The sequence below is a fragment of the Ammospiza nelsoni genome, chromosome 19, assembly GCF_027579445.1.
Source record: "Ammospiza nelsoni isolate bAmmNel1 chromosome 19, bAmmNel1.pri, whole genome shotgun sequence".
NCBI lineage: Eukaryota > Metazoa > Chordata > Aves > Passeriformes > Passerellidae > Ammospiza > Ammospiza nelsoni.
This window is the reverse complement of record NC_080651.1, coordinates 11,528,782-11,544,314: the sequence shown is the minus strand read 5'-3', so window position 1 is coordinate 11,544,314 and position 15,533 is coordinate 11,528,782. Positions and strand designations below refer to the sequence as shown.

Genomic DNA, 15,533 nt, shown 5'->3' with positions numbered 1-15,533 from the left:
TTTTCAGAGCTCCTGGGTGGCTCTGGGGTGTGCTCTGGCTTTGGGCACAGCCACCAGCCCTGCTTGCATCACAAGTAGGGTTTCTCTCTCCTCCTTCAAACGGGGATTTTATTTAGATGATTCTTAACGTGTTTGAGTTTGGAGCTGACAACCTCAATCAGTCAAGGTCTCAGTTTGCAGTGCTTTGTGCTTGTCAGGGGGGTTTGGAGAAGCTGCTGAGCCTGGCAGGGAAGCCCCTTCCCCCAGCCCTTTCAGGGATCAGGGATGCCATCCAAGCTGTGTTTGGCTGTGCTTCAGTGAGGGGTGGCTGAGATTTCCCCATTTCTGGGGAAGGGAGATGAGAACAGGTCTCCATCCTGCCCTGGGGTCCTGTGGGCACCTGGCTGCAGTGAAACCTCTCTCCTGGGCAAGGCAGAGCCTCTCCTTGGAGTGCAGCCCTGAGATCTCACACTGTGCTTTGTGTGTTGCTCTTCCCCCCGTGCATCTGGCATATTGAACGGGATTTTGATTTAAATCTGCCTTCCTGGGCGTTATCTGCAATCCCACTGTCACTCTGAGCGAACCCAAACTGAAAGCACCCCGCGAGCAGGGAGCGCGGCTCGCCATTTTGTGCTGGAGCGGCGTGTAAAAGCAGGCTGTGGGTAAATCGATGGCACACAGAGCACATTTCCACGAGGTATAGAAAGCTCTGAGCACCCAGTTTGGAGCGTGGGCTCTGCTGCGCTGCGGAGCGGCGTGTTCCGACGGGCTGAGACAGGCTCAGCAACCAGCAGCAGCCCTGCAGAACCAGCCTGGGGTGTCAGTAGGGCTGGGGCCCGTGGGTTTCAGTGCTGCTGGAGCCCTCACGCTGCCAGGATGAGGGTTTGTCCCTCCCTGTTCTGTGTGTGGTGTCTGGGCTGGAGCCTGGCCCGGGCACGGGGATCCTGCAGGGAGTCTGAGCCAAATGAGCTGCAGCTGAGCTCTCCTCGCTCCTCACCTTCTCCTCCTTGGTGGCCCAGTTAGTAAATTAGGCAGGATGGGGGGGGGAAATTGAATTAATTAATTAATGGCAATCAGGGTCTGTGTGTGCTCCTGCTATTTCGGGTGCTGTCAGGGTTGTGCTTTCCTTCCAGAAATGGGGCTGTGCAGGAGGGGGAGCTCTCCTGCCCCTTCCCCTGGGGCAGAACCTGCTTGTGGGGCTGCCCATGGTGTGGGTGAGTGGGGGCAGCAGGGCTTGGTGCATCCAGGCACAGCAGGGCTGAGCTGGAGGGGCTGGGGGCTCTGCAGGCTGGCGCCGGGGCTGGCACTGGGGCTGGGGGCTCTGCAGGCTGGCACCGGGGCTGGCACTGGGGCTGGGGGCTCTCCAGGCTGGCACTGGGGCTGGTACTGGGGCTGGCACCGGGGCTGGGGGCTCTCCAGGCTGGCACTGGGGCTGGCACTCCCCAGCTCCCATCACCAGTGCCAGGCTGCTGCTCTGGGCTCTGTCCCTGTGCTGTTCCAGGCTAATAATACCCGGGAGGAGGCGGCTGCTGCCGTCCTGAGCCCGCTGCTGCAGGAGCCTTCCCCAGTTCTCCTCCTCCTCCTCCTCCTCCTCTGTGTGCCCAGGCTGCTGCTGCCTCCTCCTGTGCCTCTGTGCTGGCGCTGCCTGGCATTCCCAGTGCCATGCCCCGTGCCTCTGCTTTAGGGTGATGCCCAGCCCTCCATCCCTTCCCCCTGTGTGTGCCCAGTGTGGGCTCAGCTCCCTCCGCTGACTCCTCCTCATGGCCACGGGTGTTCGCCCTGGATTTTCTCATTTTGGAGGGAAAAATTCTCTTTGAAATGGGGTTGTTGGTTGCAAAGCGGGTTTTTAATCCATTTCTCACTGGTGCTCTTTCCCTCGGCCGGGTTGGTGCAATGTGGGGAGACCCAAAAGCTGCTGGCTCTGGCACGAGCCCTGCACTGGGTTTTGCTCTTGGGGCTGCTCAGAGCAGGCTGGGAGCCACGAGCAGGTCCAGCCCCAGAATAATCCCCCTTTGAAGTCTGGCATGTCACCGAATCTTGCTGCTTTTGTTGGTTTGCTCCATTTTGTGCATCTCTTAATAAATATTGTAGCACGCTAAAAATAACTGATACCCGTGAAGAGGCAGCAGAGCTGCTCTGGGCCCTGAATTTCCAGTTTAATTCCCAGCTCAGAGAGGCTTGGGCTGCCTGCAGCAGGTCCAGCCTTGCCTGGGCTGGGGCTGTTGTGGCTTTCAGGTGTCGTGGTGCCGCTGTCCCACGGCAGAGGTGGTGGCAGGGAGGTGACAGTGATGGGCACGAGGTGCTGCTCTCAGAGCTGCTCCCCTGGCAGGTGGCAGCTGGGAGCATCCAAAGGGGTGGAGGGAGGGCAAAGTGGCCAGGTCAGGGAGCTGGGGGCACCTCTGTGTGCAGGGAGGCTGGTGCTGCCCCTGGAGTGCCCTGTGCCACCTTTCCATCACACAGGGCAAGGCAGCTGGGCACTGTTCTCCTGTGTGCTGCTGCTGCTGTGCCAGGTGTGGTGCTGGCAGAGCCCAGCGTGGCACAGCCAGGCTGGCACCATCACATTGGGAGAGCAGGAGGCAGCAGAGGAACCTCCAGCTGTGCCAGCCTGGCAGGGCCACCGTGTCTGCCAGCCCAGGGGTGGCACCAGGGAACAGCCAGGGCGACCTGTGCCAGCGTGTGGCACTGCCCAGCAGCACCTCTGTGTCCCCTGTGGAAAATACAGGCTGAAGGTGCTGCTGGCAGTTTCAGGGTGCTGGTGGCCCTGTGTGTGGCAGGGTCCCTGTGCCATCCCTGTGTGTGGCAGGGTCCCCTTGGCACCCCTGTGTGTGGCAGGGTCCCCGTGCCATCCCTGTGTGTGCCAGGGTCCTCGTGCCATCCTAGCAGCAGGCAGGGACCCGGCACAGCCCGGGCAACGCCATAGCAGGCCGGGATCTGCCCTGGTTTGTGCCAGGCTGAGCCGGGGGCTGTGGCAACCCCTGCCAGGTGCCAGGGCAGCCCTGGCAGCGCCCCCGTGCCCGGCGCTGAGCGGGGGCTGCGGGTACAGCTCGTGCCGGGCACCCACGGCTGAGTCAGCTCCACGTGGGGGTGCCGTGAGTAAGGGGCTGAGGGGTGTGCAGGCACACGTGTGTGTCCCTGTGGCTGTCCCTGGGCGTGTGTGTGTGTGTGTGTGTCCCTGTGTGTGTCTGTCCCTGGGGGGTGTGTGTGTGTGTGTGTGTCCCTGTGTGTGTGTCCCTGTGTCTGTCTGTCCCTGTGTCTCTCTGTCCCTGGGGGGTGTGTGTGTGTGTGTGTCCCTGTGTGTGTGTCCCTGTGTGTGTGTCCCTGTGTCTCTCTGTCCCTGGGGTGTGTGTGTGTGTGTGTGTGTCCCTGTGGCTGTCCCTGGGGGGTGTGTGTGTGTGTGTGTCCCTGTGTGTGTGTCCCTGTGTCTGTCTGTCCCTGTGTCTCTCTGTCCCTGGGGGGTGTGTGTGTGTGTGTGTCCCTGTGTGTGTGTCCCTGTGTCTGTCTGTCCCTGGGGGGGGTGTGTGTGTGTGTGTCCCTGTGGCTGTCCCTGGGGTGTGTGTGTGTGTGTGTGTCCCTGTGTGTGTGTCCCTGTGTCTGTCTGTCCCTGGGGTGTGTGTGTGTGTCCCTGTGTGTGTGTCCCTGTGTGTGTGTCCCTGTGTCTCTCTGTCCCTGGGCTGTGTGTGTGTGTGTGTGTCCCTGTGGCTGTCCCTGGGCGTGTGTGTGTGCGCGTATGTATCCCTGTGTCTGTCCTTGTGTGTGTGTGTCCCTGTGTCTGTCTGTCTGTCCCTGTGTGTCTGTGTGTGTCCCTGTGGCTGTCCCTGGGCGTGTGTGTGTCTGTCCCTCTGTGTCTGTCCCTGTGTCTGTCCCTGTCCCATGCCAGGGTCCCTCGCCCCCCTCTCTGCAGCCCTGCCTGCCCCGTGGCACTGCCTGCAGCCCCTTCCCTCTCTGTCTCCTGCAGTACATCGAGGCCATCAGCAACAAGCAAGGGGAGCTGGAGAACTACGTGTCTGATGGCTACAAGACAGCTCTGACGGAGGAGAGGAGACGCTTCTGCTTCCTGGTGGAGAAGCAGTGTGCAGTGGCCAAGAGCGCCATCACCTACCATGCCAAGGTGAGTGTGGCACCCCCAGAGCCTGCCTGGCTGCCCTGGCACTGGGGTGCCATGCCAAGGTGAGTGTGGCACCCCCAGAGCCTGCCTGGCTGGCCTGGCACTGGGAGGGTGCTGCCAGCTCAGGCTGCACCCCACAGAACAGCCTGGGATCCCAAAAACCACAGCTGGAGCAGCCCCACACACACACACACAGGGACAGGGACAAACACAGGGACAGACACACAGGGACACACAGAGTGACACACCCAGGGACACACACAGGGACAGGGACACACACAGGGGACAGACACAGGGACACACAGACACACACACAGGGACAGACCCAGGGAACGACAGGGTGGTGACCAACAGGTGACTCCGGGGAAGATCCTCCCCAGCAGGAGCAGCTGCTCCAAATCCCCCTTGCCCATGGTGACTCCACATCCCTGCTGCCCGTGCTGCCCCCTGGAGCAGGGCTGGAGCTGCCCCTGCCCGCCTGGGGAGCTGCAGCAGCTGCATGGGTGTGCACAGGATCCCCCCAGGATCTGGTGCTGCTCCCGCAGCCTCGTGCTCCCTTCTGGTTGTTCCCCAGCACCGCCCTGCGTGGCTCACAGCAGCCATCTGTCACCACCACGCTTGGCACTGGAGCAGGAGAGGGAGCTGGCATTAGTCAGCTCTGTCCTGGCACATCCACAGCACGGATCCGCGCTTGGGTTGGCGGGCAGAGTGCAGGAAAAGCACCCCCAGGGCTGGTGGTCAGCAGGAACCAACCAAAACCCTGCTGCAGCAGCGCCCACAGGCTGATTTTGCAGGGGGGACTTTGCCGGTGGCTTGTCCATGGTGTGATGTGTGTCCTGCTCAAAGCTCCATCCTGCTGCTGCCCCTGGCTCCTGCAGGATGCTCCACAGGGTCATGAGGCTGGACCTGCTGGCTGGTGTTGGGGAAATATGCAGGGACTTTGAAATTGGATTTAGAGGGGGATTTTGATATGCAGAACTACATTGTGTCTCCAGGTGAGGCAGAGCAGAGACATCGGGTCACCCTTGGGAGTGACCTCGAGGGGGCTGGGACATCTTCCCCCTCTGGGTCACACAGGGGGATGTGCTGGTACATTCTGGGTGAATAAGGACAAGTTTGGCTCCATCTGTTTGCCCCTTGGTGCATGGTGCTGCAGGCAGGGAGCAGTGGGGCTTGGATGCAGCACAGGGGCCTGCAGGCTGCTGGGGCTGAGCCCCCCAAGGAAGCAGCTCATCCCTGGGGATGTGGGGACAGCCTGGAGCATGGGCTGTGCCCTGCCAGGCTTTCAGCCTGGTTTTATTTATTTTATTTATATCTCTGCTCCACGTGGGGCCCAGCTCCCTGCAGCCTGGAGATGCTGCACACCGGATATCTTGATGGGGAGTGATTGGGTTACCTCTCCCTTCCCTCATTGCCATTTTTCATGATTCCTGCTGCCATCAGAGCCTGGAGCAGGGTGTCCCTGGGTGTTATCCTGCCTGTGCCACGCACAGAGCCATCGATCAGTCCCAGCTCAGCCCTGGCTGCCTGTGGTGCTGCCCAGGGAAGGGGGGCACACCAGCTGCACCCCCGTGCCCTCACACCTGGTTTGCTCTTGCAGGGGAAGGAGATGCTGACGCAGAAGCTGCCGCTGTGGCAGCAATCCTGCTCGGACCCCAACAAGATCCCGGAGCGCGCCATCCAGCTGATGCAGCAGATGGCTGCCAGCAGCAATGGCACCATCATGCCCAGCCCTCTGTCCACATCCAAGTCCAACCTCATCATCTCTGATCCCATCCCTGGTGCCAAACCTCTCCCTGTCCCCCCGGAGCTGGCACCTTTTGTAGGAGTAAGTATCCCTGTGCTGGAGCTGCCCTGCCCTTTGAGCAAAGGCGGAGGGACGAGCCCGGGCCGGTGTCACCGCTGTCCTCGGCAAGTTGTCCTTGGATGGGCTGGCACTGGTGGCAGGGATGGCAGCTCTGGGCCATCCTGGGGTGTGGGGAGGAGCCTGACCTGGGCACGGGCAGCCTGTCCCGCCCCATTCCACCAGAGTCATGAGTTCTGGGAGAGCAGAGATCCCAGGTGCTGGACCTGCCTGTCCCACCCCATCCCACTGAGCTCTGCAGAGCAGGGGCTCCCAGGAGCTGTTGGGGAACCCAGGAGCTGGACCTGCCTGTCCAGGCTGGTCCCTGAGCTGTGGGACTGAACCCAGGTACCCCAGAAACTGTAGCGAAAGGCCTGGAGTGACCCATGGGATGAAGGACCCTTCAGAACCGTGTCCCACTGATGTGGGGATATGAGTTGAACACAGAGCTCAGCAGGGAATTGGCAGGTTCAGGGGTGCTCAGAGCAATAAAATACCACAGAGCAGACCCCTCTGCTCCCCCAGAGCAGTCTGGTTTGGCTGGGACTAAACCCAACAGGACAAAGCTCTGATTTGCCTCTGTCCCTGGAGCTGTGTCCCACTGGGGACCTGCAGTGGGGTGTTCCTGGAGCTGCAGGGATGTTCCTGGAGCTGCAGGGATGCTCTGGAGCTGCAGGGATGCTCTGGAGCTGCAGTGGGACATTCCTGGAGCTGCAGGATGCCCTAATGAAGCCTCCGTGTCCCCCTCCCCTCCTGTCTCGCAGCGCATGTCGGCACAGGAGGCCCTGCCGGTGATGAACGGAGTCTCGGGCTCTGACAGCGATGGGTACAACCACTGGTCTGAGATGAAGCCAGCACAGCCCAAATCTTTATCTCCTCCCCAGCCTCAGAAGCAGCTGAGTGACTCTTACTCCAATACACTCCCAGTTCGCAAAAACGTGGCACCAAAAAACAGCTACGCCTCAGGTGAGGCCCCAGCCATGCCAGGGGCCCTGGAGCTGCCGCTGCTGCACCCAGTGCCCAAAGGGGGCTGCTTGGGGATGGTTTTGGGGGTGCTGCTGGTGGGGGACAGTGACCACAGCATCCCTTTGGTGTCAAGTGCTGCTCGTGCCTCCTGACCTGGGCGTTAGGAGATGCTGGAGCTGGGCTCTGCCCTGGCGTTTCACAGGATTTCCAGAAGGAAAATCTTGTGGAATGTGGCGCAGGGAAAGGAAATGCTGGAGCTGGGCTTTGCCCTGGCGTTTCACAGGATTTCCAGAAGGAAAATCTTGTGGAATGTGGCGCAGGGAAAGGAAATGCTGGAGCTGGGCTCTGCCCTGGCGTTTCACAGGATTTCCAGAAGGAAAACCTCGTGGAATGTGGCACAGGGAAAGGAAATGCTGGAGCTGGGCTCTGCCCGGGTGTTTCACAGGATTTCCAGAAGGAAAACCTCGTGGAATGTGGCACAGGGAGCCTGCTGCTCCCTTAGCCATGGCTGGTGGGTGATGCTGAGAGCCTGATCCTGCTGGGTGAGGGGGAAGGTGTGAGTCACACCGAAGGCTGTAGTACAACCACAACCTGGGCTGGAGCAAGGAGGGGTGGGGACCCGTCCTGTGCCTGGGCATGAGGGGGTGCAGGACTCGGGGCACCCACTGGTGTCTCTCCCCCCAGCTGAAAACAAGACCCTGCCACGCTCCAGCTCCATGGCCGCCGGGCTCGAGAGGAACGGCCGGACGAGGGTGCAGGCGATTTTCTCGCACGCTGCCGGGGATAACAGCACCCTCCTGAGCTTCAAGGAGGGAGACCTCATCACCCTGCTGGTGCCCGAGGCCCGCGACGGCTGGCACTACGGAGAGAGCGAGAAAACCAAAATGTGAGTGAGCTGGGCGGCCTGGGGAGCAGCTGTGTCTGGGACGCACCTGGCTTTGGCTTCATCCCCCCTTTGCCTTTCAGGAGGGGCTGGTTTCCTTTCTCCTACACACGGGTCCTTGACAACGATGGCAGCGAGCGGGTGCACACCAGGTAGGAGCTTCGTGTGGGGTGACAGGGTGTCCTTGGGGTGGGAATTAGGAATTCCTTTGGAATAACAGCACGGTGGGGTGATTGCTGGCTCTGTGTGGATGCCATGAGTGGATGGGTGCTCTGGGGGTCTCCACACGGAGCTGACACCTCTGCTCTGGGTCCCCCAGCCTGCAGCAAGGGAAGAGCAGCAGCACTGGCAACCTGCTGGACAAGGATGACATCTCCATCCCACCGCCAGACTATGGCATGGCCTCGCAGGCCTTCCCAGCACAGGGCAGCAACACCTTCAAGCAGCGGCCCTACAGCGTGGCTGTGCCCGCCTTCTCCCAGGTGAGCCTCTCCCACCAGCTTCTCCCACTCTGGGGGGCTTTGGAGCACTGGGGGATGCTGGACAGACCCCTGGGCACTGTCCCTGCTGCCTCAGCTTCCTGTCCCGATGGGATGGGATGGGATGAGATGAGCGGGAGCGTGCCCGGCCCCGGGATGCCTGGGGGTGCCAGGGCAGCTCTCCAACCTCTGTTCGTTGTTTTAGGACTACCTAATGCCCTATGGGTGTGCAATTAAAGACTATGCCAGTGGCCTCTGCCAAGCACCCTCCGCTCACTACAAGCCTTACACTAGGTCGACAGCTGTAAGTCCGACGCTTGCAATGTTTCCCTTGGGATTTATGGAAGTTTGGCTGCTTTGTGCCTGGTGATCCGCGTGCCTTGCCTGGACCTGCCCCTGCCGAGCTCCTCTGCTGGGCTGAAGGGATGCAGGGAGCCCGTGGATGGGGAGGAACGGGCAAGGCACAGGGGGCAGTGGCACAAAATGGCCCCGTAAACCCCCAAAGGACAACACTTGCCGACTCCATGGAGTCTCCCACCAGAAACAGGCTGCTCACAGGCAGCTGGAGGTGTTTTCTCTGGCACGTGCCACATCAAGCCGGTGACAGTGCCGTGGGGACACTGGGGCAGACCCTGGACAGGATTCCAGAGTGCCCAAAGCAAGCCCAGGGCTTCTTGGATAACAAGCAGGGAGGATGCACAGCAGATGGGATCAGCCTAAGCCAGGAGTGTAGGGCAGCTGTCCCACCACAATGAGCACAGTGGGATGAGCCACGCTGGCATCACGTGCTGGCAGAGGGGAGAGGATGAGGAGGGAGAGAGAAGGGCAGTGAGCACCAACCATTCCACAGGGCAAGTCAGCTGGGATCTGCTCCTCTCTGCAGGGAGTGGGCTGGAAGCACAGCCCCACTTCCTGCTGTTTTGCTGGGTTTTTCCAGCAGGATTTGCTGCTGGGGTTGGTGTTTTGGGACTGGGAGCATTCCTGGGAAAGGTGGGAATGTGGGTCTCTGGTTGCTGGTGCATGGCCAGCTCAGAGGCCAGGGACTCCCCCGCTTTCCTGGAGCTTTCTCCACGTTTGTCATGGAGAGCAGAGCTGCTGCAGTCGTATCCCAGGGCAGGCCCTTGCTCAAGGAGGGATGTCCTGGAGGGATGTTCTGATCCCCAGCTGCCCCTCAGTCCCCCCCTGCACAGCCTGCTCAGCACCGGCTAAAGGAGAAAATGGTCCAAAACCCTGTGGGTTTCTGGTGGGAGTGAATACAGGCAACCCCTCTTTCCACAGAGCATTTCACTGGTGTCTCTCAGTCGTGCAGCCCCTTTCCAACAGTGTCAGCAGCAGCCAGAGCTCTGTTCCTCACAGGGGCTGGGCAGAGCAGAGCAGGGCTCTCCCAGCAGTCGCTTTTCCATGTCTGGCCAGATAAATCCTACAGGGAGTGGTGGAACTTCACTCCCTGCTGTCTGAATCCCACTCCCGTCATCTCCATATCTCCCTTTCCTCTCCAAATGCATCAGCTCTCAGCCCTGGGTCCTGATGCACTTTGGTTTGTCCGTGTGACCCTCTGGTGGCACCTGAGCAAACAGCCCACACATCCCTCACTGTGCTCCCTCCTCTCCTCCCCACAGGGTCTCGATGACTACGGGACGAGGTCCGTCAACAGGTAAGATGTCACCTTGCTGTCACATTCCCTGCGAGCTCTTGGTGTTACAGGCTGTGAGCGAAGCCGTGGGGCTGTGTCCCCACAGGGGTCCCTGCATGGGCTCCCCGGGGACTGGGATGGGGCCAGGTCTCATCTGTGAGATGGGGGAACCCAGGGAGGGCAGGTCCCAGGGCCAGCCTGGTGTCCCCAAGCTGTGCTCCTCCAGAGTCGCGTCTCCCAACCTCACGCCTCCATAGGGGAGAGCCCACGCTCCTGGGCCTTTGCTCAGCACTTTCTCCATCCATCCATTCATCCGTCCGTCTGTCCCCTGTGCCTCGGAGCTGCCCCATCTGGCTCCCGGGGCCGGGTGGAGCCCGTGGCCGTGCAGGGTCCCCCCCTGCCCGCGGTGCCTGAGCTCGGTGCTGCCCCGCGGCCACTCTGGCATCTCTGTGCTTTGTTCCGCAGCGGCAGTGGCAGTTTGGTCTCAACGGTGTGAGGACACCCGGGCTCGCAGCGGCCCCTTGCTGCTTGGAAGAGCTTTCTGCTTCTTTTCCCCCCCCTTTTTTTTTCCTTCCCTTTCGTTTCTCTTTCTCTACTTCTTTTGGATTTGAAACTCTTGTGATCTTCAAGGAAACCATGGTGCTTCTCACCCCTCCCCGGTGTTCACAGTGCCCTTGTTTCTGAAGCCTTTTTGGAGCAGAAACTGCCGCCAGGTCTGTGCTCGCAGCCCAGGCGCAGTTGTCACTTAGTGGGACCCGGTGTTTGTCCTCCCGTGTGATGTTAGCGATGCACTGTCCCCCCAGGGGCCGCGCCGGCCGCCCCGCACGAGCCTGGACCAAACTCCCAGACTGGATCACATATGCATGGCCTCTGGTGTCCGTACTGTTACTGAGCATCCGGGATGCCCGCGCCCGGGATGCCGTTCCCGAGGGGGGGCAGCGTCCCCGCGCCTCCCCCGGGCCCGATCCGCTTCCGTCCCTTGGGAGAAGCGGATGGCACAGCGCTCCCGCCCCGGGCAAAGGGCTGCTTCTGGGCTGGGGTCCCGCCGCCCGCGGGAACCCGCCCCAAGGGTTACTCCTGGTTGTTTTATAAATATATATATATATATATATTTTTTGTAGCAAGGTATTGTTACCTCACGCTAGGGATGGGGCTCCGGGGGCTGCCCAAAGCCAGGCTGGAGCGAGGCAGCCCCGGCAGCGCCCGGAGGGCTCCCAGCCCGCCCTGGGGGTCCCGCTCCGCACTCACCCGGCCGTAGCCCTCCCAGTGCCCGTGGCCGTCTCCACTGCAAAGCTGTTCACGCTTTTTTCTGATGTGATTTTTAAGACCTCTGACATTGCCTGTTTACTGGGACATTGCTGGCAATAGACCCCCGACCCCCCCCCCCCCCCCCCCACCCCGGACCAGTTTTTGGGTTATCTCCTCGCCTCCGGGCACACTGTTCTGAGCCCCTCCTGCATCGATGTCCGAATTTTGCTAAGGATTTTTAACCCAGGATATTTCACGGTGAATGACTGACTGTAGAGGGGAAAAAAAAAACCACAAAAAACACAAACCCAGCCTAGCAAAGCCTGTGTGGAGATTGTAAAGTGCTGAAAAACCTTTTTTTAAAAGCCAGAGAGAATTGTGCCCTGTACTGAGTTATTGTTTGAATAAAAGTTTTATTTATTGCATTGAGCTGGGCCTCGGTGTCTTTTTCGGCTGCCGTGCCTGCGTGCTGCCCTCACTGCCTGCATCGCCCTCCGCGCATTCCCAGGCATTCCCAGGCCGTGTTTTTGTTCCCTGCTCCATCCCCGGGGACGCTGCACTAAACAGCTTCGCTGAGCGGGAGCAGCGACAGCTGCTTTAGGGCTGGCTGCCCCTCTCTGAGCATCCGAGGGGTGATGCTGCCCCTGCTCCGGCATGCCCAGGCTCCGAGGGGTGATGCTGCCCCTGCTGCTCCTCGCTGAGCATCCGAGGGGTGATGCTGCCCCTGCTGCTCCTCGCTGAGCATCCGAGGGGTGATTCTGCCCCTGCTCCGGCATGCCCAGGCTCCGGCTGTGTTTTCCCAGTGCTGGGAAAGCAGCAGTGGCCGGCACAGGGGGAAGGAAGCCGCCCCCTCCCTTCCGCAGCCCCCGCCGTGCCCGGCTGCTGCACTCCCACAGCTCCTGGCTGGCCGTGCCCTTCCTTCCCCTCCTCACAGCACCAGCGACTCAATAAACACCACTTTTCCTCCTTTTTCTTCTTTTTTCCTCCTGTTTCCTCTGCCTGCCGGCACTGCGTGCGGGGTAGCCAGTGGGCTCTCAGGCCGGCTCATGGCCTTAAGTCTCTCCTTAACCGCGACCTCCTGTTCCCATCGAGCGTCCCGGCGTGCTCCAACCTGCCTTCTGTTTCCCTTGCAGCCCCGATGTTGAAGTGGCCAGGTTTTGAGGTGGCCCTGCCCGTCGTTAGTAAGTGACGGTGTCGCGGGGCCGAGCCCTGGGTGCGCTGGGCAGCGGGTGAGGCCGCGGGGCTGCGCGGGCACGGTGCCACCGCTCTGCTTCGCGCCTCGCCGTCCCCTCCCCGCGTCGCCGCCGCTTGTCCCCGAGCCCCGGGGCTCCCTGGCTGCCTGTGCTGCTCGCCCCGCTGCCGTGGCTGCGCTTGCCGGGATGCTGAGCTGCTCTGCCCCCTCTGCCCGTAATCGGCTCTTTGGTTGTAGGTGTGCGCCGGCCCAGCCCTGCCCGCACTAACCGCAGGTTTTTTGAGCAGCTCTTTTTGTTGTAGATTCATCCCAGGAGCTTCCTGGTGCTGGCCCCAGGGATGGGATGCAGGAGCCTCCCCAGGAGTCTAGACCCTGCTCCTCGCTGGCACTGCAGAGCCTGGAGAGCTCCTCGCCTGTTTCTCTTTGATCCATGAGCTGCTTTCCCTGGAGCTGTGGGCTCCATCCCAGTCGCTCTTCTCTGCCAGTACACAAAGAGTTAAATGAGCCCCGGGTGACTCATCAAAGCAACTTTTCCTCTCCCTCCAGTCCTGAGAATCTATTTTGGCATCTTGGGAGGGAAAGTGATCTAAGCAGCTGCATTAATTAGGTGTGAAATTAATTACCCTATTTTTAAGCAAAAGTCATTTATCTTTTAAGGAAGGGAAAAGCGAACGTGGAGAGGTGAGGGATGGCAGAGATCGGGCCTGGGGCTGACAGTGAGACCCTGTCCCAGAGGGGGTGCAGGTCCCAGCATCTTCCTTCTGCTCCGGGAGATGGCTGGGGACATCCCAAAGCTGCTCGGTGCAGGTGCACATGGTAACCACAGCACTTTACCTGAACCCACGCCAGGGGTAGGAGGGCTGGGGGCAGTGGGCACACAAGACAGAGGGGCTGCAGGGAGGGCAGGGGGTGCTTGGTGGCTCCCCAGGCAGCCAGAGGGGACCTCCTGGAGAAGGGGTAAAGATGCTCCCTGTGCCAAGGGAATCCTTGCACCCTGTCCTGGCCAGGTGACGATGGCAGCAGGAGGGTGCTGGGGACATCCTAGGTAGGTGAAACCCAAGGTCAGCCAGTCTGGGCCCTGCACTCTGACAAGCTCCTCCAGCTGTCCTTAGTGTACCACACTCTTCCTCTTGGATACTAACTTCCCCAGAGGCAGCACAAGGGTTCTGCAGGGAGCTGCCAGCTCTGCCCTTGGCCAGGAGTGAAGCCATAACCCCCTGCTCCAGGTCTGGGTCATCCCACAGTGCTCCACCTGTGGGAACTGCTGGAGTCCAGCCCTGGAGGAGGCTGGAGCAGCTTCATCAGCCCTGGCACCCCTGGCATCCCCAGCTTTAGGCTGGAGGAGAGCCAGGTGGGAGAACATCCCCCTGCAGCTGGGCTCGGCTCATCTCTGACCCACCACGGCTTGGCTGGGACAGGAGCAGAGTGGGGGCAGCTCAGGGAGTGGGGCAGCTCAGGGAATGGAGCAGCTGGCCTGGGGGCTCCACAAGGCAGAGCTTTTCCAGTTTAAGCCCTCCCCAAACGCTGCTGGTGCTGGGCTCTTGCCACTCTCGCTCGCTGTGCCGGTGCCCTGTGCTCTCCAGGCTTCCACACGCACCCTGTTAACTCTTCCTTCCTCTTCCTCTTCCTCTTCCTCCACAGGAACCCCTTTGCCAACGTCCAGCTGAAGCCAACGGTGACAAACGACCGCTCGGCCCCGCTCATCAGCTGATCCGGGAGCGCTGGCACCACGTGGCACCCGCCTCCTCCTCATCCTCATCTTCCTCATCCTCCTCCTCGCTGCTGCATGTCCAGCTTCCCAGGACTCCATTCCTAGGCGGAATTTATTAATCCTGCTGCTTTGAAAGCCAAAGGCTCAAGCTAGTGCCCTAGTTCTCTCTTCTCTAGACTCCCTCGGTGGCAGGGGGTCACAGCGCTGCCGTGTCACCTGTCCCCTGCCTGTGCTGAGTGTGGTGGCACTTCCCCGAGTCAGGGCAGCGTGTCCCAGAGCTGGGGGGGCTCCCAGGCCCAGCAGCAGCTTGCTGTGGGTGGGGAAAGGGGCTCAGATGGAGAACAACTCTCCATGGTTGGCTCACAGTGCTCCAGGGGGCAGCCAGGCAGAGAGGACACGGTCCCCCTGCCCAGATGAGAGGGATCCCCAGGCCAGACAGGACACTGGGACACCCCCAGGCCAGGCAGGACATGGGGATACCCCCAGGCCAGGTAGGACATGGGGACACTCCCAGGCCAGCCAGGACACCTCGGCCAAGCCAAGGCACGGAGGGTGGCACAGGCAGCTCCCAGGCTCCCACCAGACCCCGGTGCCCACGCCATGCCCAGGGCTGGGACAGGGCAGGGGGTGCCAGCTCCGCTCCCAGAGCTCCTGCCGTGCCAGGGCTCAGGGTACTGCAGGGAATTACGGTACTGCTGTAAAATATAAGCTAGGAAAAAACCACTGGTGGAGGCAGGGCAGTGTGGGAGCGAGCCTTGGGGTGCCCCTGATCCCTGCAGACAGGAGCTCCTTGGGGTGCCCCTGATCCCTGCAGACGGGAGCTCCCATCCGGACCTCTTGCTTGGCTCTTTGCTCTTCCTCTATTCCTAGGGCTGCATGAGAGAGAGAGATAGATAGAGATAAATATATATCAATATATATACACACACACTTGCTAAGCTTACTGCTGGGGGTGGCCACGAGCGAGGTGGCTCCCACAGCCCTTCCCGCAGCTCCTGAGTGACCAGGGTCACATCCTTGCTCCACAGACAGGGAGGAGAGGTTTCCAGGCAGGAACTGTGTCTCCCATGGGTGAGGGCTGGAACCTGAACAGAGTTTTTGCTTTTTCCGTTGTATTTCTCCTTTTGCACTTTCTGATCACTGGTGCAGCAAGTCCTGGTGCCCACAGCCCGGGCAGTGCCCGCTTGGCTGGGCACCGGGCAGGGCACAGAGCATCCCCAGCCCAGGGGGCTCGGTCCCAGTCAAACGTGGTGGCTCATCCATCTCTCCTGTGTCCCCTCTGATGGATTTTCCAGCTCCGCTGCAGGAAAACAGCTTCACCCGTGACTGCCCAGGCTCCAGCTCTGCACGAGGGCTGCCAGCTCCGTGATGTGCCTCCTCTTCCTCTCCCAGGGCTGGAGCAGATGGGTGGGGGGCAGAGGGGCAGGGGTGAGGGAAAGGGCTCTGCTGGGGGGTGGGCAGTGGGTGGGAGAGGGCTGGTGGCCACAGCCTGGG

General features: G+C 61.0%; 1 protein-coding gene across 3 annotated transcripts in view; it reads left to right on the top strand.

Annotated features, from left to right (window-relative positions):
• BAIAP2 (BAR/IMD domain containing adaptor protein 2) overlaps positions 1-15,449 on the top strand; it is a 40,838-nt gene extending 25,389 nt beyond the window's left edge. Inside the window, exons 7-15 of one of the 3 annotated variants that reach the window (XM_059485975.1) lie at positions 3,935-4,087; positions 5,685-5,912; positions 6,692-6,893; positions 7,578-7,779; positions 7,860-7,928; positions 8,096-8,258; positions 9,875-9,909; positions 12,270-12,317; positions 13,970-15,449. In XM_059485975.1, coding sequence (XP_059341958.1) covers positions 3,935-4,087; positions 5,685-5,912; positions 6,692-6,893; positions 7,578-7,779; positions 7,860-7,928; positions 8,096-8,258; positions 9,875-9,909; positions 12,270-12,297 — 1,080 coding nt within the window. In that variant the 3' untranslated portion in view covers positions 12,298-12,317; positions 13,970-15,449. Of the gene's footprint in view, positions 1-3,934; positions 4,088-5,684; positions 5,913-6,691; positions 6,894-7,577; positions 7,780-7,859; positions 7,929-8,095; positions 8,259-9,874; positions 9,910-10,353; positions 11,524-12,269; positions 12,318-13,969 lie in introns of those variants that run through there. The other 2 variants (XM_059485973.1, XM_059485974.1) reach the window with 2 other exon arrangements.
• Positions 15,450-15,533: the final 84 nt, after the last annotated feature.